At 41.0% G+C, this 20426-nt stretch overlaps 1 protein-coding gene across 6 annotated transcripts in view; it reads right to left on the reverse strand.

Moving 5' to 3' along the window:
* Positions 1-20426, reverse strand: part of anks1b (ankyrin repeat and sterile alpha motif domain containing 1B) — a 262630-nt gene that overhangs the window by 61856 nt on the left and 180348 nt on the right. For all 6 annotated transcript variants that reach the window (XM_046071972.1, XM_046071971.1, XM_046071973.1 and 3 more), the window contains 2 exons: positions 2202-2857; positions 1391-1513 (listed from right to left, as the gene is read on the reverse strand). In XM_046071972.1, the coding sequence (XP_045927928.1) occupies positions 1391-1513; positions 2202-2857 (779 nt within the window). The remainder of the gene's footprint in view (positions 1-1390; positions 1514-2201; positions 2858-20426) is intronic.

A 20426-nucleotide genomic window follows, 5' to 3' on the forward strand; every position in this document is an offset into this window, starting at 1 on the left:
AAACTTGCATGATCGTCTGCCTGCTCATGTTCCTTGCCTCATAATTGGCTGGGTGACTACCATTTATTAGGAAAGAGAGAACAAACAAATATAAGACCCAATGTGTTATATACTAGAATAATCCTTCTAGACCAGTCTTTGGTTAGGAAAAAAAACCTTCTTTCTGAATAGATCAAGTATAAAAATTCACCACAGGCTGTTAATTACCATCCAAATAAGCACAAACAACCCAACACATCAGCTATTTTCAAGGTAAAGTCAGATTAAAGGACAAATTTGTAACATACAGAAACTACTTTAATTATGCCTGAGGCACTGATGAGTATGGATATCTTCGTATCACTGACTCTTGTGGGACATCACTCGTGACTCACATCTCGCTAACTCTTTCCTGAGCATGTGATGCAAGTACAGCAACTTTGTTATTTTTTCCTCTGAAATCCCCATATATCACTCCAGTTTCCCTGAAGCCATCTTATCTCATTCTCCCGTAGCATGCAATTAAACAGGAAAGGTCACCTTAATTGCTCAGAATTATGGGAAATTCCATATGGTAATTCATCACCATCAGCATGTTGAGAGCTGTGTTGGGGAACTAATGAACATGTACATGCAAATGTGGACAGGTATGCACAAATGTACTTTAACTCACACACATTAGCAGTATTTTAAAAATAGAGAGACTAATTAAGTCATGCCCATAATAAAAAAAAAAATGGTATGAGATTCTTCATTTTTAAGCATAAGCTTGCGAAAGTGTGTCGTCTGTGGTGTCAATGATGTCAGTCAGCAGAAGCTAATGTGTCTATGACCCAAAGAGTTCATAAAGGGGAGAGCTCAAACAGCGGTGACCAGTCAATAGATCGCATCTGTGTCAGACCCTTTAATATCGACGAAGCCCCAGGCACAAACATACTGAGACCAAAACACACAGCACCCTCAACCTTCACTCTCCACTCTCTATAAGAGAGCCTGCTTTCTCGCTTATATCTGGTCTTCCTTGCAGCTCCAGTGGTAGTTACAGAAGAAAATCAATGTGGGAGCATGTTCAATTAGCACTGGGTCTCCTTCTGCGAGTGAATTTCAAAGGGAGGAAAAACTGAAGCAGCTCACAGCTGTGGATGCAGAGCTTTCGACTGCCCCCAGCAGAGAGGCTTCACTTGAAAAAGCATGCTGGCTTTCATACATTTTACTGAGGAAATACATGTAGTGTCACAGTAAAGGGTAAACTGAGTGGTGAAAAGATGTTGCATTTATTTTACATTTTGTGTGTAAGAGTGACCTATTTCCTCCCCATTTAATATCTTGATATTATATATTGATATAATTGATCCTAAACATCTGATAATAAGATAATAAGCTGTACATGTCTGGGAAAACCTCTTCTTACCTCTTCCCATTCAGCAGTGAAGGAGGGTGTTCTCTCCAGTCTTCCCCCTGGGCTGGCACCCTCTCCTGGGCTGGGACTTCCTGGCCCCTGACCACGAGATCCAGACCCCCAGCTGTGCTCCTCCTGGACAAGACAAAACAATAATTTGTTTTTGTTTTTTACAGACAATGAGGTGCAAAGGTTGCCAAATAATTTAACCTTAAAAATACGGACAACTTAGCACTAAAAACACTTTAGAGAATAACCAAGTCCTTTCAGTGTTTCATGTATAATGTAGCATTTTTGATCAAACAGACAGTATGATTTATTTACTATGAATTAGAGAAGAAGTCTTATAAAATGTGCTGCACAGCAGGGAGCACTGTGGCCCAGATTAGTGAGTTATCTAATTGGTTGGAATGGTTTCTGTGCTGTTTCTGAAGTCACTCTGCATGATACAGCAAGATGCAAACTACCTCCACCGCTGCATAATTTATACAACTGAATATTTACAATACATGCGTTTGCTTTCATTGCTAACTGAAATCTCTGCGCTGGCCTAAACTTTTCTAAAAAGAAAAACTTTTTAAAACTTTTAATAAAAGAGACTTCTATGGTTATCCTTGACCTCTTACATAAATGAAGAGCGAGGCAGTATCAATGAATAGAAGAATGTTAAAGTTTAAACTTGCCTTCATAATAAATGCTGGGCTCTATTTTATAAATCATGCTATCGTGAAGGCTTTGATTGCACATACAATGAGTCATTTTAGATGAGAATTAAAAAAAGAAGATTGAAAATATAAGTTGAGACATGTTAGCAACAACTTACCTGTATGGGAGAAACAGCTACCAGGTTGGAATCAGACTTGGACAGAGACTTGGACAGCTGCAGGTCCAAAACACTGCGGGGCATGGACCTCATCCTCCCCAGGGTGCAAGCCCTCTCTTCGTAGCCAGCACCCGATGAGCTGCCCTTGGGCACACCTCCTGTCTGGATCCCACGTAACTCTGGAACTCCTCCGTTTTGACCAGAATAGGATGAGGGTGGGCCACCCAGCGTAGACCACCCACGAGGTGGCTCCACCTGTTCACAGTTCCTGGGATGGGCCTGGTCCTGGTTGACCCTAGTATGGAAGATAGTCCGGTACACCACCTGTGGCTTCTGAGGGTCGTTGGCAGTCGTCAGAGGCAACGACTCGCTCCCTGTCCTGGAGAAGACCTGAGTGGGTCCCCCTCCGATCACGATGCTGAACTCCGGGGTCTGCAGCAGACTGCTCTGGACGTCCGTAGAGGCATATTTGCGCGGTTTGGGGCTGTAAAGATGGTAAGGCGTATCAGGGGTTTCACAAGCTGGGGACGATCCATGAAGGAGGCCTGCAAACTCCTCTGGGATGTGGCTCTTCCTGCGCTCCTCCAACAGAGCCTTGGATGTTGAGGAAGAGCAGAGGGGAGGAGGAGGCGGATCTTGCTGGTATGGCCCGTCGTCTGCAAGGAGGACACACACAAAAACATAGACTGATTAGGATTAAATTGTTTTGCATAAAATGGTTCTTTCACAACAACAATACACACCAATTAATTTACTCCAGAAAAACAAGACCAGAAATCAGAAATTTACACTCACTGTACAAACAAGGCACACAATAATATTTAGAAGTGAAAGAGCAAAATGTTTAGTACAGAACAGAGAGACAAAAGCAACGGGGCTAAAAAAACAACAACAACTACTGCAAAACAGTTATTTTTTCTCCAAGGGAAAAATAAAAGAACTCTTGACTTGGATTTTACAACTTCTTCACTGTCTGGGTGCAAAAGTGTGTGTTCATGTGTCTGAACTTGTGCATGTATGCATGAACTCATGGGGGCAGACGTTTGTTTTTGAGGGAATGCTTTCAGAGGCCCACTCACTGTCTGGGTGCAGTGGGTTGAAAGAAAAGCCACTGAAAGCTTCTTTTGATTCTCCATATTAGTGTTTGTGTGTGTGCGTCTGCTTGACTACTCGCCTGTCAGTTTGTGAATGCTTATGTTAACATCTGCAAACAAGGTACACCTGAGGGCACAACAATTGTCTTGCGTGTTATAAAGATGTAGTCCGCATGACACTAGATGCAAAACAAGAGGTGCATTACTTATTCTTACTCTGCCATGATTATTTATTACACTTCACCAGAGCACTGACGCTCTCAAACTCATAATGATAAATCTTCAACTCAATACAAGACTGTAGCAAAAGAGAAACAATATGTTCCAGGGAGATTCAGGTTGTAGCTTAGCTCCTTGGGGAACAGCCCTGCTCTTATTTATTTATAGCTTCACAAATAAAGTGTCTTGCACAGTGTGACTAAAACTAAATGCCGCATTTATGGAGTAAGAATTATTAGCAGAGGTGAAAGAAACCTCAGGAAGAGCAACAGAGACATGTAATAGATGTCATGTGTAAAGTATAGACCTACATAAAATTACAGTATGGACAATCAAATATAAGGAATGCGCGAAACACTGACATTTTGAAATGTCAAATGTCTGTGTTTTCCAATGTTCCAGGATGTCAGTGAATGTGTTTTGCTTGTGAGTAATGTGTGATATGTTTAGAAGCCTGTCAATCAACTGTGTTCTGACCTGTGATTGGCAGAGAGTTAAGAGGATGGTAGTTATTGTTCCTGCTAGGCCGAAGGGAGGGTGTGTGTGAGGAGCGAGTTGGGGAGTTGAAGCTAGCGCGTACCGTTGGGTGACGGCAGAGTTTTTTTTGGCGTTGGCTACGGCCCACAGTAGCCTGTATTTTGTTCAGAAATAAAGAACGAGCAAACCAGCTATCTTCTCATTTGAGGGACGCTACAGTATGTTCGTGGATTTTTATGATGAACTGGAGTCGTTGTGTTTCTAAAACACAACAACATGGCTAGCACTAATTTAAAGTGTACTGTAGCTACAATTTGTTTGTAATTGGATAGAACATGCAGAACTGCCAGTATGGTCTTTAATTTAATGTATAATATTCCATAAGCAGGTAAAGATTACCTGCAAGAGGCTTCTGAGGATCTGATTTTGTTTTCCAGTCATCTGCTGATTAAAATATAATAAATCATACTATTCTGCTTATATTTTCTAAATGGCTGAAAAACTCTGTTTCCTGTCATTGTGTGTTAAGATTGTGTACCAGGCCAGACCTAGTTTGTCCACACTCACATGAATGCAAACTCTACAGTCTTGTAATCAAAACTGTTGCTTGAATAATTGCATGTACTCCCACTGCCCCGCACACACACTGAATTTACAATCTTGTCATTTGACCGCATAGTCTTGCTGCCTGCCACCTCCTCACTCCACAAACACATACACAGTCTATGTTGTCAGCCTGTTTTAGCTAGAACTTCATGACTGTCCTCGAAACATCCAGCCACATTTCCATATGATACAATTACATAATGTAATGAGACATATATAAGTCTGTAAAAGTCCCTTTGAGTGACCAACTGCAAACATTCACAGTGATTAAAACAGGAGATGCTGGAGCTCCTCTAACTGTGGAGGAATAAAAGTGGGAGAAAGTGGAATATTAAACAGAGAGCTATTTCACATAATTTAGAATGTGAATGTTGTGTTTTAATCCACCTTAACGGTCTGCTGCTTTTAAACAAAACACCAATTAACATTATTCCGGTGACGAGGGTTGAAAACATGACTCATTCTCAAGAGTTATATTAAGTGAAATTGTCGTTATTTCCTACACAAGCTGACAGCTCTTTAGTTATGACTAATCCTCAACATTTTACAGGATAAACAGGACTAAGTGTCTGAAGCCTAGCTCACACTACACGATTTTAAGCCCGATTTGCTGGTCGATGAGCTTGGCGACCGTCAGGCTGTGATCAGGGGTAAATCAGAGATCAATCGGTGGTCACCAGTCGTTATGTGTGAACTACTCAAAGAAGCATCAAAACGGCTCCCCAACTCGACATCCACATTCAGGCAATTACAGCAGGCAGCTACTTTTTCTCTGCAAAACACTTTTTACTCACCTCCAGCTCTCTCTGTAGCACATATGATCCCTGCTACCTGCGTGTGCTAATCCATTCTTTCACCCATATAGTTTGTCTTTATAATTTCTATATTTACAATAAAACAGCTATTTCGTGTGTGTCTTTTCCCGTTTCAATTTTCACGTGTGTTCCATTTCATTCTTCCTGACCGCCAGACGGCGGTGCAGTAGCACTGGATGTCTCCATCTCGCATTTGCGCAGGTCGAGTAATTATACCATGACCACCTCAAGGCAGGGGTCTCCGACAATCCGTGTATGAACTGTAGGTTTATGCCACAGTCAGTGAGAAGGGCTAGACTTGCACAGCTAGGCGGTGATACTAGTCTGCCACCCGATAGTGTGGTTGCAAACCCTATAGCATCTGCGGCCCGCAGTCGCAGGGCGGTCTCACGGCCCACCTAAGAAATCAAGGAAGGTGGACTCCTTGGCTCTTAAGGTTGATGGACTCTGATCTGAGTTTGCCCAGATTAAGGATCTTTTGCTTAATCTTCAGCCTGATAATTGGGGGCCAGCTCCCAGTGAACTCCGTCACAAGGGACTCTCCTCAAGAGGATGATGTGCTATCGACTGCAGCCTCCTGCAGTTTGTTTACAGATAGAGGGGAAGAAGGGCAAGATGAGGAGGGGGACACGCTCTCCCGGGCTTCTGAGGTTTTTTCTCGGGGATCTGATGGGGGACCATTATTTGGGTCGGAGGCCGGCAAGTCCTCACTAAAACCAGTGATTCGCATGGCTTTAGCATGCCTGGGGCTGGATGACGCTCCTGTGGCGCCAGCACCTTCTAGTGCCGCAGCCCTCTGCCTTCTCAGTCCATGGTCTGCACGCTTATAGGTCGCAGGGCCTGCTGGCACCTAGTAAGGTAAAGTGTCACTCTACTTGGAGTAGTGTCCACATCCTGGGCGGCCCTGAGAGGGGTCTCTCTGCATGACATCTGTACTGCCGCAAGCTGGGAGTCTTCATGTACCTTCGCTCGCCATTACCGGGTAAATGTGGCTGCTCCCCAGGCGGTGGCAGCAGCCGTCCTGTCAACTGCTTCCACTCCTTAGCACGGTAAGCATTCCTCGTGACCTTGCTGGTATAAGTCATCAAGTGCTACTGCACCGCTGTCTGGCGGTCAGGAAGAATGAAATATAACGAGAGTTACGAATGTAACTACGGTTCTATGAATTCTGGATGGCCGCCAGAGTTGTCTGTCCCTCGGAATCTGGGCAAGAAGATTCTGTAGGAACAGATTGCGTGATGACGTGAGGTTTTTTATACTGGGGCGTGCGCCCTACATCATCGTATGGTCACAGGTGACTTTGTTGGTATAATTACTCGACCTGCGCAAATCCGAGATGGAGACATCCAGTGCTACTGCACCGCCGTCTGGCGGTCATCTAGAATTCATAGAACCGTAGTTACATTCGTAACTCTCGTTTTCTTGACAAAATGTGGTTTGGAGACCAGCCATCGGGTGACACAGACGTTATCAGCTCATGTATTGTGTGCCCCCGTCATGTAGTGTGGACACCACCACTTCAAGACACAAGTTGTGAATCTGAACAGCACGGCGATCGGCCGACGCTGAAAGTCATGTAGTCTCCACGAGCCTTAAAAGATTAGTGTAAATACACAGTTGACCTTTTTCCTCACTTTTTTTGCCTTTTTTTTGTCTTCTAGGTCATTGGTACATTTGACTATAATCATATTAGTCATCATAGTTATTACATTTTAACTGCTAAAAAAAAATCCTTCAATTATAAATTATGTTAGACTTACTATTAACAATATACACTTGGGTCAGATTAATCACACAGGGAGCATTTGTGTAGATAATCAAAGCACTGTAACATTAGTAAGTGGGATTACCACAAACAAATCATACATTTTGACAGCACAATGAAGGCATGGATAAGTTAAAATATTTTATTTTTTATTAACACTTCCGTCTATGTGCTTTTCTCAGCCCTGCCGTGCATTTCTATTGCAGTCCTCTTTTTAAAGACGAGAACCATTGGCAACAGGTGAGCCTGTTGGTCGCTATGGTAACAGAGAGCCCCAGCGCAAGCATCTCTCCCAGTTTTTTGGTGGCTAAGTGTCTTTGGCTATCGGGAGAGTGAGGTTACAGCGTGCAGCTGATAAACACCAGAATCAAATCAGCAGGGGTGTGTGTGAGTTTGTCTAGACAGAAAAGCACTACAGAGGTAGAGTTGATGTTTATGTGCATGCAGCAACAAAGGTTTGAGGAGAGGGCAGAAGGAAAGTTACATGGAATATTAAACAAAACGTATTTCAGTTAAACAGAAAGACAGGGTTCCTACACCTTTTCCATTTCAAAATTCCATACTTTTCCTGACTAATTTCCAGATTTCTGTAGATTTTTCAGACCATTTCTGACACCTGAGTTCAACTAGCTAGATGATTTTTATGTAAATAAATAGCTTTAAAACCTAACTGTTAACTTGCATATCACATTCTGACTCTGTATGCCATTATGTTGCCAAAACATTACCAGAAGATTGTAGTTAGTTGCTGAAGTTCATACAAATCAATTAATGCCAAATGATTGTGGCTGCCCAGTCCACACTCCGTAAGTAAGTAAACTTATCTTTGCTACTGATAATCATATTATTTTCCCTAAACCTGTTAAATAAGCCTTGTTTGTGCACTGTTTCCATGGAAATGACGAACACAGCCACAAAGGTTTGCTTTCCTTATGCAGAAAAGATTACCCATTTACCCTACGTATGCTAGCAGCCTTAAAGCCGAAACACAGAGTTAACTAAATTATGCGAACATGGGCTCATGATTAAAAGTAACTATTAGCCAGCTGATAGTTTAGCTATGGGTGGTTCATAAATTCAATCACCCATTTAAAGATTTTGCTTCTTTTCTGTTAAAGTGTCTATACCATTGTATTTTCTTCTGCAGTTAACCGTTTATTTTCTTTGTCCATCATCACAACATTCTATAATAGTGATTTGTTCAAACCTTTTTCTTTTGCTGTAAATAATAGTTTATTTTATATTTCAGAAAATAAAGCAATGCTAATTCTGTTCTTGATTTGTTTCCTTTTTTTCCTCTTAAAAAAGTAACAAAAAGAAGCAATAAGAATTCCATTAAAGTACCGTATAGATAAGTAGTCGGTAAGATTGGTAATATTGTAAAACTCTTAATGATACTGATTCATAATTAACCGTATGGTGCAGAGGCAGCTCAGCAATGGGAGATAAGTTCAGTAGCACACCATACATCTTAACCTTCTTTCGACTACATTAAGCTCGCTGTGGCCCGACCTCTCTCATTAGTGGTAAACAATTTGGCAGCCATGGTTGCCCGCTCCAAAAGTCATGAAAAACACCACTTGTATGATGACTTTATATTTAGAAATTCTGAATTGTATATATTAGACAACAGAATAGAAATGGAATTTTTTTCCCATACTTTTCCAGTCTAGGAATTTACTAAAATCAAATTCCATACTTTTCTATACTGCACAGGAACCATGTAGGAAAAACATCAGTCGAGCTGATAGAATAATGATGTACTGACAACTTGTGCCAGCCAAATTACAGGATGGATAACACTGCAGAAGAGTAATTTGGCTCAACTCATGCAGGCAAGCCTTGTTTCTCTTCTTCTTCCCCTGCAAACAATCAATAGTCTTCCTTTGTGTGTTGTTTTAACCTTCATTACTACTTATCCATTTCTTAGCCTACAGATCAGCAGCTTCACCTCACTGACTGTGCTCTGTGTTTGAGTGTGTGTGTGTTTCTTACCTGGACATCCAAGGCAATATAAGCTCAACCTAAGGAACAATCTTACTGTATGTACTGTACATAGATAGTAACTCAATACCCTGCTTCTGCTGAAAGTCAGCAAATGTCTAATGCGAAACAGCATCTGCATCACCCTGCATACCTGCATTTTTATTGCGGAACAGGGACGCACACACACACAAACACACAAGTTGTGGCTTGCAGCAGCTCAGCCCAGAAACTGATTGGTATTTGGATAAGTTCATATCAAGACAAACAACTGCAGCAATGTGTGTTTGCTTGTGCAATGAATGAGGTGTGAAGCATGTCTCAATATCACTCACAGGTATAACTAACTCTTAAAGAGTTAAGGATCAATTGGTATCTGCTTTTATCATCATCATCACAAAATGGTGGCCCAATGGAGGCAAAGACTGATTTATCAATTTATATTATTGACTGGTGCAATGATGTGTGAAGTCATCACTTCCTCAGTTGAAAAACTGTGAGAGACAAAACCTTCAGCTGTGTACATCTTCCCAACACCCACCTATCAGTGGAAGGCTGGCAGAGAAGAAGAGAGTGGGTGTGAGAGAAACAGATCTGAAATGGAGTTTTCATTCAGTGTACCTAAACACCATCTATTCTACAATACTATCATCTATTTATAACGAAAAAACACTGGGGTGTCCACTAAATGCATTGATTGCAGATAATGAGACAGCCACAGGATGATCTGAGAACATATTAGTTATAAAACCAAAGATTAAATAAACACTAAAACATTTAAAAAAAGCACTAACAATAAGTATTAAATCTTTGAAAGTGTTCTTTGTGCAGATTATTAGCAGGGGGCATTCCAAAGTCACAGATTAATTGGCATCTGTCAGCACAAGCTTCTGTTATATAATAAAAGTCTGGAAACTCGGAAAATTTGAGATTGCCCTCACTACAGGTCAAAGTTTCAGAACACCCCAATTTTTCTAGTTTATATTTAACTAATAAACTCTTAAATTGTACAAAAGCAAGCAGCAAACTGCCAAAGCTCAAAACAACGTTTACTTCACCAAAACAGACATTTTCAGATATAAAATTAACAATTAAATTCAGTTCATTATTTCACTGTAGGATTAACTAATAACCAACTGGTTTGTCTTCCTTCATTAATTGCATATTTAGTTGCAATATTGTACAAATAAAGCTTCTGAGGGTGTATTAACACAGGCTGTTCCAAGGTGTTTACAAATTGTGACAATTGTAGAAATTCAAATCAACTTTCAGGGCTTCATTTACTTCCATTGTGGCAAAATAACTAAAGAAGGTAAAGACAAAGTTTAAGTCAGCAAAACTGAGAAATATTTAAAATTTCAGAGATATACAATTTTTCAACATCGTAATGAGTTACAACTTCTGCCTAGAAGGTTAATGCAAAAACAAATTTCTGCAGCCCAATTGGTAAATAAGTTGGAACAGCCTGTGTTAATACACCCTCAGAAGCTTTATTTGTACAATATTATATATTATTAATGAAGGAAGATAGACCAGTTAGTCTTGGTTGATCCTACAGTTAAATAATGGACTACTTTTGTATCATTTAAAGAGGTCATTTTATGCTTTTTGCCTTTTTTCCTTTCCTTTGTTGTGTTATATATCTTTTTTTATGCATATAATAGGTTTGCAAAATGAAAAAGCCCAAAGTCCACCCCAAAGGGAGTTACCATCTCCCACAGCTCGACTCTAGTCCAGCCTTTACTTCCGTAAACTATCTGTCACTTTTAACACTCGTCATAATGCTCGCCTAACCATGAGATGCATGTGTTTTTTGAAAATAACACCATGTAAACCTATTATAAAATTATGAACCTAAAAATGAGCATTATATGACCACTTTAAGTGAAGAACTACTTACATTTAAATACAAACTAGACACATGGGGGTGTTCTAAAACATTTGACTAAGCCCTCTGGTGGCTGTAATAATTATGACAGGAGCAAAGGAAGAAGTCAGGTTCAAACCATGATATTTACCTAAACATAAAATCGTTTTGTGCCTAAACCTAATCAAATCTTAACCATGGCGCTGACACCTCACAAAATAGCTTTTTTTCAACAGTGATTGTTAGAGCCATGGCTAGTAACGGTTTTGGAAGGCACAATCAAATGATGGTATCAAGCAGATAGAGGCGTCAGAGTAGAAAACCTTTATATGCGTTGTTCTAGAGGACACAGACAATCGATTTATTTTATGTTTAATTTGGAGGACATTTAGAAAACTGGTGGTATCGCGGACCCATTCTGAATGGACCCAAATGAATCGTGACTGTGTCAAGTTCATGTAAAAAAAAAAGTTAAAGTACAGTGAATTTATGAAAAGTATCATTTATTGTTGTAGAGTGTCTAACGGACGGCTACTTGACTGTGAAAGCTTGCCATCTCTACAACACTGCTAAACACAACTCCCACTCCAGTAGTCTCACATACGTATGAGCTTAAAACGGAGATTGCAACTTTCCTTTCAGAATGTGGTGTGGCTTGCACAAGTGGCATATCTCGAGGATGTGTTTAAACATTTTGAATGTGTCTCTGCAAAGGGGGGCAATATTTTTGAACAGACTGAAAATAGCTTTCAAAACAAAGATTGTATCGTGGGCAGGTCACGTTTCCACAGAAAGATTGGACATGTTTCCCAGCATTTCCCATGAGATGCAACAACTGGACATCTCAGGGAGAAATGCTCTGACAAAAGCTCTAATGGCACATCTCACCAAACTGCAGGGCCGATTTAACAACTATATTCCTGAGAAAAACAGAGATGATGAGTGGATACACATTCCTTTTGGAGTAGATGTGGAAAGCGCCACGATGCAGAGCAACAAGGTAGCTTAGCTAAACACGACCATAAGAGTTGCTTTGTCAAACATCACCCTGACGTTGAGACTCTTAGAAACAGCAAAAAACATCCCACACTTGCCTGTAATTTGCTTCTAGACCAGCATTTGAGCATCTGCTATGTATGTGTGCATGTTTTCCTTTCTTTAAAATAAACTAATTGAAAAGGCATACAGACCTTAAGCCTGTATAAATAGGAACCTTATTTATTAAGCCAACCTGTTTTTTCTCTATACCCCGCAGCAAGCAAATATGTTATTGCCCTGTGTTTGGTATTATTTGGCCTATAAACACGCTGTGCCTTTTAAGCCATAATATGCACTTTTTGGTTGCAGTATTAGTTTACTGAGTTTTAAGCAATTACACTTTCTTCATGCAATATGCTTTATTCCACTGTGTTGTAAGCCAATGTTGTTTATAATAATAATAACTTACTTATAGCTTATGTCTGCAACTTGAACTAATGACTAAGAAGGAATATGGCTAGACCAGTTGGGAGCCACTTTGCTATGGAATTTTTTTTTTAAATGACAACCACAATTCGTCATCATTAGAACTCAGAACATTCTGTACTGTGTCCCACTTCCATACTATTCTATCTGTAATATCGTATGTTGTATGTACTATATGTTGTCATAGTGTACTGCTTTTGCAGATAGTATACAAGATATCAATGTACTTCACCGTTTTGTACAAAGAGGCAATGTCAAACCTTTTTCACAGCAGACATTTTAACTGGTTACTGAAGGAAAAACACAGGTGTACCTAATAACTTAAAAGGTGGCTCTGTTCCATTCAGGGACCCCAGTAATCCAGGACAGTGAACTTGCATGTGCATGGATCTTGTATACCTAAGTGGAATGCAGCCATAATTAATTAGTTATACCTGTACTTATGTCAGAATGTCATGAAAAAGGTCGTAACGTGCACACAAACATCAGTCCAACTAGGACCACTGTTACAAATTATCCAAAGATTTAAGACTTATTATGTTTGTTTTCCAAGATCTTCCTCCAGCTTTCTCACCACCATCTGCAATTTGTTTTAATGTTTTGCAGCTGTGAGCAGCTCTTCCATTTCTTTTTTGCATTGCGAGACAATCGTGTCTAGCAATAGCACACACAAAAATGAAGCATTTTTTGTGAAATACTGTGAATACCTACTATTTTGAGTATACTTAATTTGTAACTTTTGTTCTGTGAATACAATATCCACTGCTCAAAAAAATAAAGGGAACACTTCTCAGTTCCTATGCTTCCTGGCTGATGTTTTGGTCACTTTTGAATGCTGGCGGTGCTTTCACTCTAGTGGTAGCATGAGACGGAGTCTACAACCTACACAAGTGGCTCAGGTAGTGCAGCTCATCCAGGATGGCACATCAATGCGAGCTGTGGCAAGAAGGTTTGCTGTGTCTGTCAGCGTAGTGTCCAGAGCATGGAGGCACTACCAGGAGACAGGCCAGTACATCAGGAGACGTGGAGGAGGCCGTAGGAGGGCAACAAGCCAGCAGCAGGACCGCTACCTCCGCCTTTGTGCAAGGAGGAGCAGGAGGAGCACAGCCAGAGCCCTGCAGAATGACCTCCAGCAGGCCGAAAATGTGCATGTGTCTGCTCAAACGGTCAGAAACAGACTCCATGAGGGTGGTATGAGGGCCCGACGTCCACAGGTGGGGGTTGTGCTAACAGCCCAGCACCATGCAGGATGTTTGGAATTTGGCAGAGAACACCAAGATTGGCAAATTCGCCACTGGCACCCTGTGCTCTTCACAGATGAAAGCAGGTTCACACTGAGCACATGTGACAGAGTCTGGAGACGGTGTGGAGAACGTTCTGCTGCCTGCAAAATCCTCCAGCATGACCAGTTTGGCGGTGGGTCAGTAATGGTGTGGGGTGGCATTTCTTTGGGGGACGCACAGCCCCCCATGTGCTCGCCAGAGGTAGCCTGACTGCCATTAGGTACTGAGATGAGATCCTCAGACCCCTTGTGAGACCGTATGCTGGTGCGGTTGGCCCTGGGTTCCTCCTAATGCAAGACAGTGCTAGACCTCATGTGGCTGGAGTGTGTCAGCAGTTCCTGCAAGAGGAAGGCATTGATGCTATGGACTGGCCCGCCCGTTCCCCAGACCTGAATCCAATTGAGCACATCTGGGACATCATGTCTTGCTCCATCCACCAACGCCTTGTTGCACCACAGACTGTCCAGGAGTTGGCGGATGCTTTAGTCCAGGTCTGGGAGGAGATCTCTCAGGAGACCGTCCGCCACCTCATCAGGAGCATGCCCAGGCGTTGTAGGGAGGTCATACAGGCACGTGGAGGCCACACACACTAATGAGCCTCATTTTGATTTGTTTTAAGCACATTACATCAAAGTTGGATCGGCCTGTAGTGTGGTTTTCCACTTTGATTTTGAGTGCGACTCCAAATCCAGACCTCCCATGGGTTGATAAATTTGATTTCCATTGATAATTTTTGTGATTTTGTTGTCAGCACATTCAACTATGTAAAGAAAGGAGTATTTAATGAGATTATTTCATTCATTCAGATCTAGGATGTGTTATTTTAGTGTTCCCTTTATTTTTTTTGAGCAGTGTATTTTAATAAAGATACCATGTCAAAAACCCGGTCAGTAGCATTGTATTTCTGCTTTGCATGACTTCTAAGACCCAATCAGAGAGCCAAGCGTGAGTGGCTGCGTCATTGTTTCTAAAGTCCTCCGTTTTGGCCCGTCTTCACTAAAACGCCCTCTGGAGTTTTGAAATGCAAAACGGGGTCGGCAGCGTTTCTAAACTTCTCCGTTTTAGGTCTTCGTTTTCGCCGTTGTAGTCTGGATGGGAGGTGCAAACGTAGCAAAATGTCTCTGTAATTCGAAAACGCAGTAGTGTGGATGGGGCTTCAGTCTCTAAATGGCAGTAAGGGCTTATTTGTGGAATACCATTATCGCTGAAGTTTTATCATCTCAAGATGTGTGAGGACCTGAGTGCTGTACCAAGAAGGATTTGTATTGTTTGTTCACATGAATCCATGTTTGAAGTACCTTCTAGGCAGTGTAAGACACTCGGGTGATTACCTATGTCTGTGTCTTTGAAGCACACGTTTTAAAGTTGCATCAGACTTTATTTAATTTATACCAATGCATTTATATAGTAGCTCTGCAGGGGTCAGATACAAGTGTGTTAATTTATGCTGCTGCCTTAGGACCCATCCTCTGTCAATCATCCCCAGTCAAGCCGACATCCAAGCCAGAGCAAAACATGCTTGTACCTCTGAAGCTAAGAGCATTAAATGTAATTTTAGACCCATTTTACACCATTGCAGCTTAAATTTTTCCTCTAAGGGAACTCTTTACCAATCTTTTACAGCAAACACATCAATGTCCGTAAGATGAGTGATGTAATTAAATGCAACTTAAAGAAATTAACAACAACTCTAATCGCATTGGAATTCTCAATCTCACTCATGTCTTTTGTCAGGAGGCCAGTTGGAAAGTCTGATGGAGACCATGAGAGCAGAGATCGCCGCACAGCCACCGCTGGAAGGATCGTACGCCGCGCGCCGAGGGGACTACTGTATAGCCAAGTTTGCTGATGGCGAATGGTAAGCAAACATGTTCATACTTGTGGTGATATTTAAAAGCTTTACTGTAGCCTTGTTTTCATCTAATTGTTGTCTAATTTAAGCAAATTTAAATAAAAAAAAAAAGAACAAAATGTGAATAAGACACGTTGCAAAGAATATTTTTCGTCAGAAGTTGATGTTACACATGGCTGTAATAAACAAGTAGAGGTTGGAAAACAAAACCAGTCGCATGGACCTGAGGACCATGACCATGGAGAGGTCTTTAGGAATGTGTTTCAACTGGGCAAGCTATAGGCTAATTGTTATCATCTCTTGTCTTGAAGACAAAGAAAAAGCTGATCAGTAATGTAAGTTAAATGTTCCCTATGTAAGAACTTAGTTTGCAAAGGTATCTCCCATTTAGCATAACCCACATCAAGCAGCTTCCGTTGTGAGTTAGTGGAAATTACTTTGTAAACAGGTGATTTATGATTACCTGAAACAAAATCTACTATCACTAAGCCATTTTCAACCAATTTTCATGAGACATATATCTTTGCTTGATTTTTACCCTCTTAAGAAAGCGTGACATTTCACTTTTACCTTGTCTCTATTAAAGCCTGTGATGCTTTAACTGCAGACACCCACAGGGTGTAATTAGCTCAGTGCCACTGCTTTGGCCCTTTAGAATCAGCAGTCGCTTGACAGTAACACACACACACACCTCTTCATCTTGTCTCCTCACTGGATTTTGGAAATTTACAGATGGTCATGGGGACAGATGAAAGTCACAGCGATCGAGGGAGGGAGGGAGTGTCGATGTGAAGGCGGAAAAGATCACAAAACTGATTTAAAAAAAAAAAAAAACAAATGTTCCCCCGACACAGGTGCTCTTCTTTCTTTCCTCCATCTTCCCCTCCAGATTTTTAAGGTGCAAAACCAAAGTTGTTCTCTTGCCCCAGCAACCACTGCAAGTCAAACAGGCCATCTGTTGTTAACCTTCACTTTCTTCTTCTTCTTTTTGTATATAAAAAGTCCATCTTTCTTGTTCAACAAAACAGTAGTCCTGCTCCTAAAAGTGAGATTTTTGTCTTTCTTTTTTTTTTTTATATTATTCAGCAAGCTAATTATGTTCATTTTTGCATTGTTCTGCATCCACATCTTTGTATTCTGTGATGTATGTGGAATGTCGGCCTGTTTCATTAAGGGGCTAATTAGAAATTTGTCGCCTTTCAAGGCCTTTTAGAACACCACAGAGTGAAAGTAAATAGAAAGGAGAAACCTCTGTTCATCAGTCACTCACACTTTGTCTCTCACTCTTTCTCTCTTGCTCTCTGTGCTCATTGCTGTTCTTTATGTCTTCCTGTTAATCACTTATTTGGTTTTTAACTTTGTTCTCTTGTCTCTCTCTTTGCCCAAGTGGCTTTTAATTATTTGGCTTTCTCCCACTGTCCTTGGTTCTCAGCCAATTTGTCCTCCCAGCTCTCGTTTGTTTGTTGGAGCTGAGAGTCAGACAAGTGATGGTCATATGAAGAGACGTTTCCTGAACTGAGGTCTGAGGAGAAACATGCTCTTCAGTAGCTTCTATATGAATTTGGCTCTTACATTTGACACTTTATTTGTTGTTTTTTTTCCTTTAACTTGATATCTATGATAACCTGATATGTATGACCTTGTAATATGAAGTTTATTTTCATTGAAATCCAGCTTTCAAATGTGCTGGAAAATCTAACCTTACAAAGTGAAACCGCTGTTTTTTGTGATTAGCACTAATGCACTAAAGTTATTTGCTACAAGGCAAAAATAGGTTTAAATTTCTGTCCTTTATTGCAAAGAGGCCTCTGTGCAATTTTCACAGCCCTTCCACATCCTGATAGATCCCCTCTGTCCCCCCTCACTCCCCCGGCCTGCTCCTCTCCCCCGATCACAACAGACAGATCCTCCAACACCTTCTCCCCAGGGAAATAAGCACGGAATCATTTACTCATCTCCTTTTCCTTTTGTGCCCTCTGTCTTCATCTCTGTTTCCCTCTGCTCTATTCTCTCTCTCTTCCCCCTCTGTTCTCTCTCTCTCTCTCTCTCTCTCTCTCTCTCTCTCACACAATTATTCTTTTGCTGCTGCAGGTACAGAGCCAGAGTGGAGAAAGTTGAGTCACCGGCAAAGGTTCATGTCTTCTACATTGACTACGGCAATGTGAGTAACTTTGTGACCATGAATTTGACGATAAGTGTTGAATCTTGGCATCATCATTAAAACAGTGCTTTTGTTTGGGGCTCGAAAAATACTCAAACATTAGCCTTGTTTTGTTACAGCCAAACCCACAGCCAGAGGAAATCTAGTATCTGAAGAGGATTTTTCTATTTCTTGCATCTGTTCAGACACCAGTTGTTTGCTCATTTCCACATTCAAAGCAACCTAACAGCCTTTATGTGTCCTTTCAGCTGGAGTTTTTAGAACTAATATGATGCAGGCTTGTTTGTTTTCCCTGTATTGTTTATGACTGAAGCAAAGAGTGCAACTGAGTGTATCATTTTTATTCCTTTTCATAGCAATGACAAAAGCAGAACTCCCCCTCTCTTATTTTTTACTCTGTGATGACGAAGGCACTACATCCTTTTTGTGAGTGCGTTTTTGTGTGTGTTACTACCCACGTGCGTACACATGCTTGCATCACCAAGTGGCTCATACAGCCAACCCCCGGCCTGCGGGAGATTTCCCATGATGCAGTGGAACGGCACAGTGTGTGACTGACCTCAGAGTGGGGGACAGCTCGAGGTTTGGCTGGCAGATGCGATGCGTCCTGGCATGTTGCTGAAAGTGTGATTCTCCGAGGCCGACCTGGCACTCAAAAAAAATCGAGCTGATATCTACCTCATTCTCTGTAGTTTTGCGTCATTTCAGGTTGAGTCATTCTGGCCTTGATTCCATGCCTCTGTGTCATGAGCTATTACTTGCTAATATTGCCACCTGTCTGTATAGGTCAGTACCTGAATTATTATGTGATCATTAGCAAACACAGCAGAGCGCTTTTGTCTTTTCATTTTTAAAGCCCACATTTACAGTGCTGTCAGAGTCTAATATGGCGTTGATAAATCTTAAAGTACTAATCCATAATAAATGTTCATGGTATTCACTGTCTAGACTGTGCAGTCCAATGAACACATTAACCTAAGATATGGGGCTCATTAAATTAACTCCCCTCTTCTAACGACTGTATTTGTCTGACTTTCCATCAGCATGTTCAGCCTGTGATGATCAGTGATTGGTCATCGCTGACATTGGCATATACCTGTCAGGATCAATCAACTTAATCACGTCATTGCTTTAGTAAAAATGTAGTACACACTTTACATATATAGCGATGTGCATTTTGTTTAAATTTGAGAACCAGGCCAAACTAGAGTGCTGAATTAAAGAGGACAATCCTTGTTGTCCTGTGAGCACGAAACATCAGAGGCATTTTCATCAGATTGTAAATGCAGGAAAATGCATCTTAATGCCATTGCAAAGATCAGAAATTCAAAAAATGTAATGCCTGTAGTCGTTGCATAATTTAACCTGATTCATTGTCTCTTAAGCACCTTTTAGAAAATGTAACTTTTTTGGGATATGTAGCACTGGAACACTTTAATCATTATCATATTTAAACACACTGGAAACTAATGTTTCCCTTTTTGCATACATTTTGGTGCGTTTTCTAATCTGACAAGAGTCTGGCGACTATGAACTTGACGTCTATTGTCATCTTTACACTTAACTTGTCGCTCAGCTAAATAGCAGATGGAGCTTAGTGAAAGAGGGGCCTCAGTACTGCTGTAGAAACAGCTGTGAAATGATTGGTAAGGTGACATACAAGCACGCAGCCCTTAAGCTACAAAATGGCATCTGTCCTTCTTTCACAGTTGTAAACTCATCATCATTAAAGTGTCATACGGATTTGAGAATTGATCCAGAATCAAGGAAAAATAGAAATACATTACAGGGTAAAGGATGGATTTACAGTCTGATGTACTCAGGCTGTGTTTTGTTTAAGAACGTCCTTCCCTTGTAGAGGCATGTGGTTTAAGAGATGCGCTCTTATGTTAAAAATTCAGAAAGCAAGCTTTCAGCAACCTTGTTACACATTTGTTTTACGTATCTGTATCATAACTGAACAAGCCAGACATTTCTGAATTAATCTGTTGGCCTTCTTTGGTGTAGTTGTAGCAGGAGACGGATGTCTGTCATGTCTGCTTAGACATAGTCATCCAATTGTTGTTGAGCTTCACTTTACACTCCTCTAACCTCAAAATCATAAATAAATTATGATTCCCAAGAGTTAATGTTTTAGACCCTAAACCCCGACTTTACTAACTTCACAGCTACAGTATTTCATAATACAAAAAACAAATGCCTGTGTGTCTATGTATGATTGCATAGATAAACACCATGAAGACTGCTGAAAAATGTTTTATATTGGGTCTGATTTCTGTCCCCCATTCATCCTCCCTCAGAGAGAAGTTGTGTCGTCCAATCGTCTGGCTGCCATTCCCCCTGCCTTCAGCACCAGGACCCTGCCAGCACAGGCCACCGAGTATGCCTTCGCCTTCATCCAGATCCCACAGGACGTAAGTGCAAGATGAGCATGCTTGCAGAGTACAGATGTGTGTCGCAGCTGAAAACTTCAAAATTAACTTTGCAATATCAACTGTTCAGTCTCCTTTCCTGCCAGCTTTTAAAAGTTGACTTTTCAAGACATAAAACCTGTTTGAGTTTCACTTATCACACGAGGTGATAAGTCTGTAATTGACAGGCAGGGTCGAGTTTTCATTCCAAGCAAGTGTTAGTGAAAA

Source organism: Micropterus dolomieu, linkage group LG16, assembly GCF_021292245.1.
Source record: "Micropterus dolomieu isolate WLL.071019.BEF.003 ecotype Adirondacks linkage group LG16, ASM2129224v1, whole genome shotgun sequence".
Lineage (NCBI taxonomy): Eukaryota > Metazoa > Chordata > Actinopteri > Centrarchiformes > Centrarchidae > Micropterus > Micropterus dolomieu.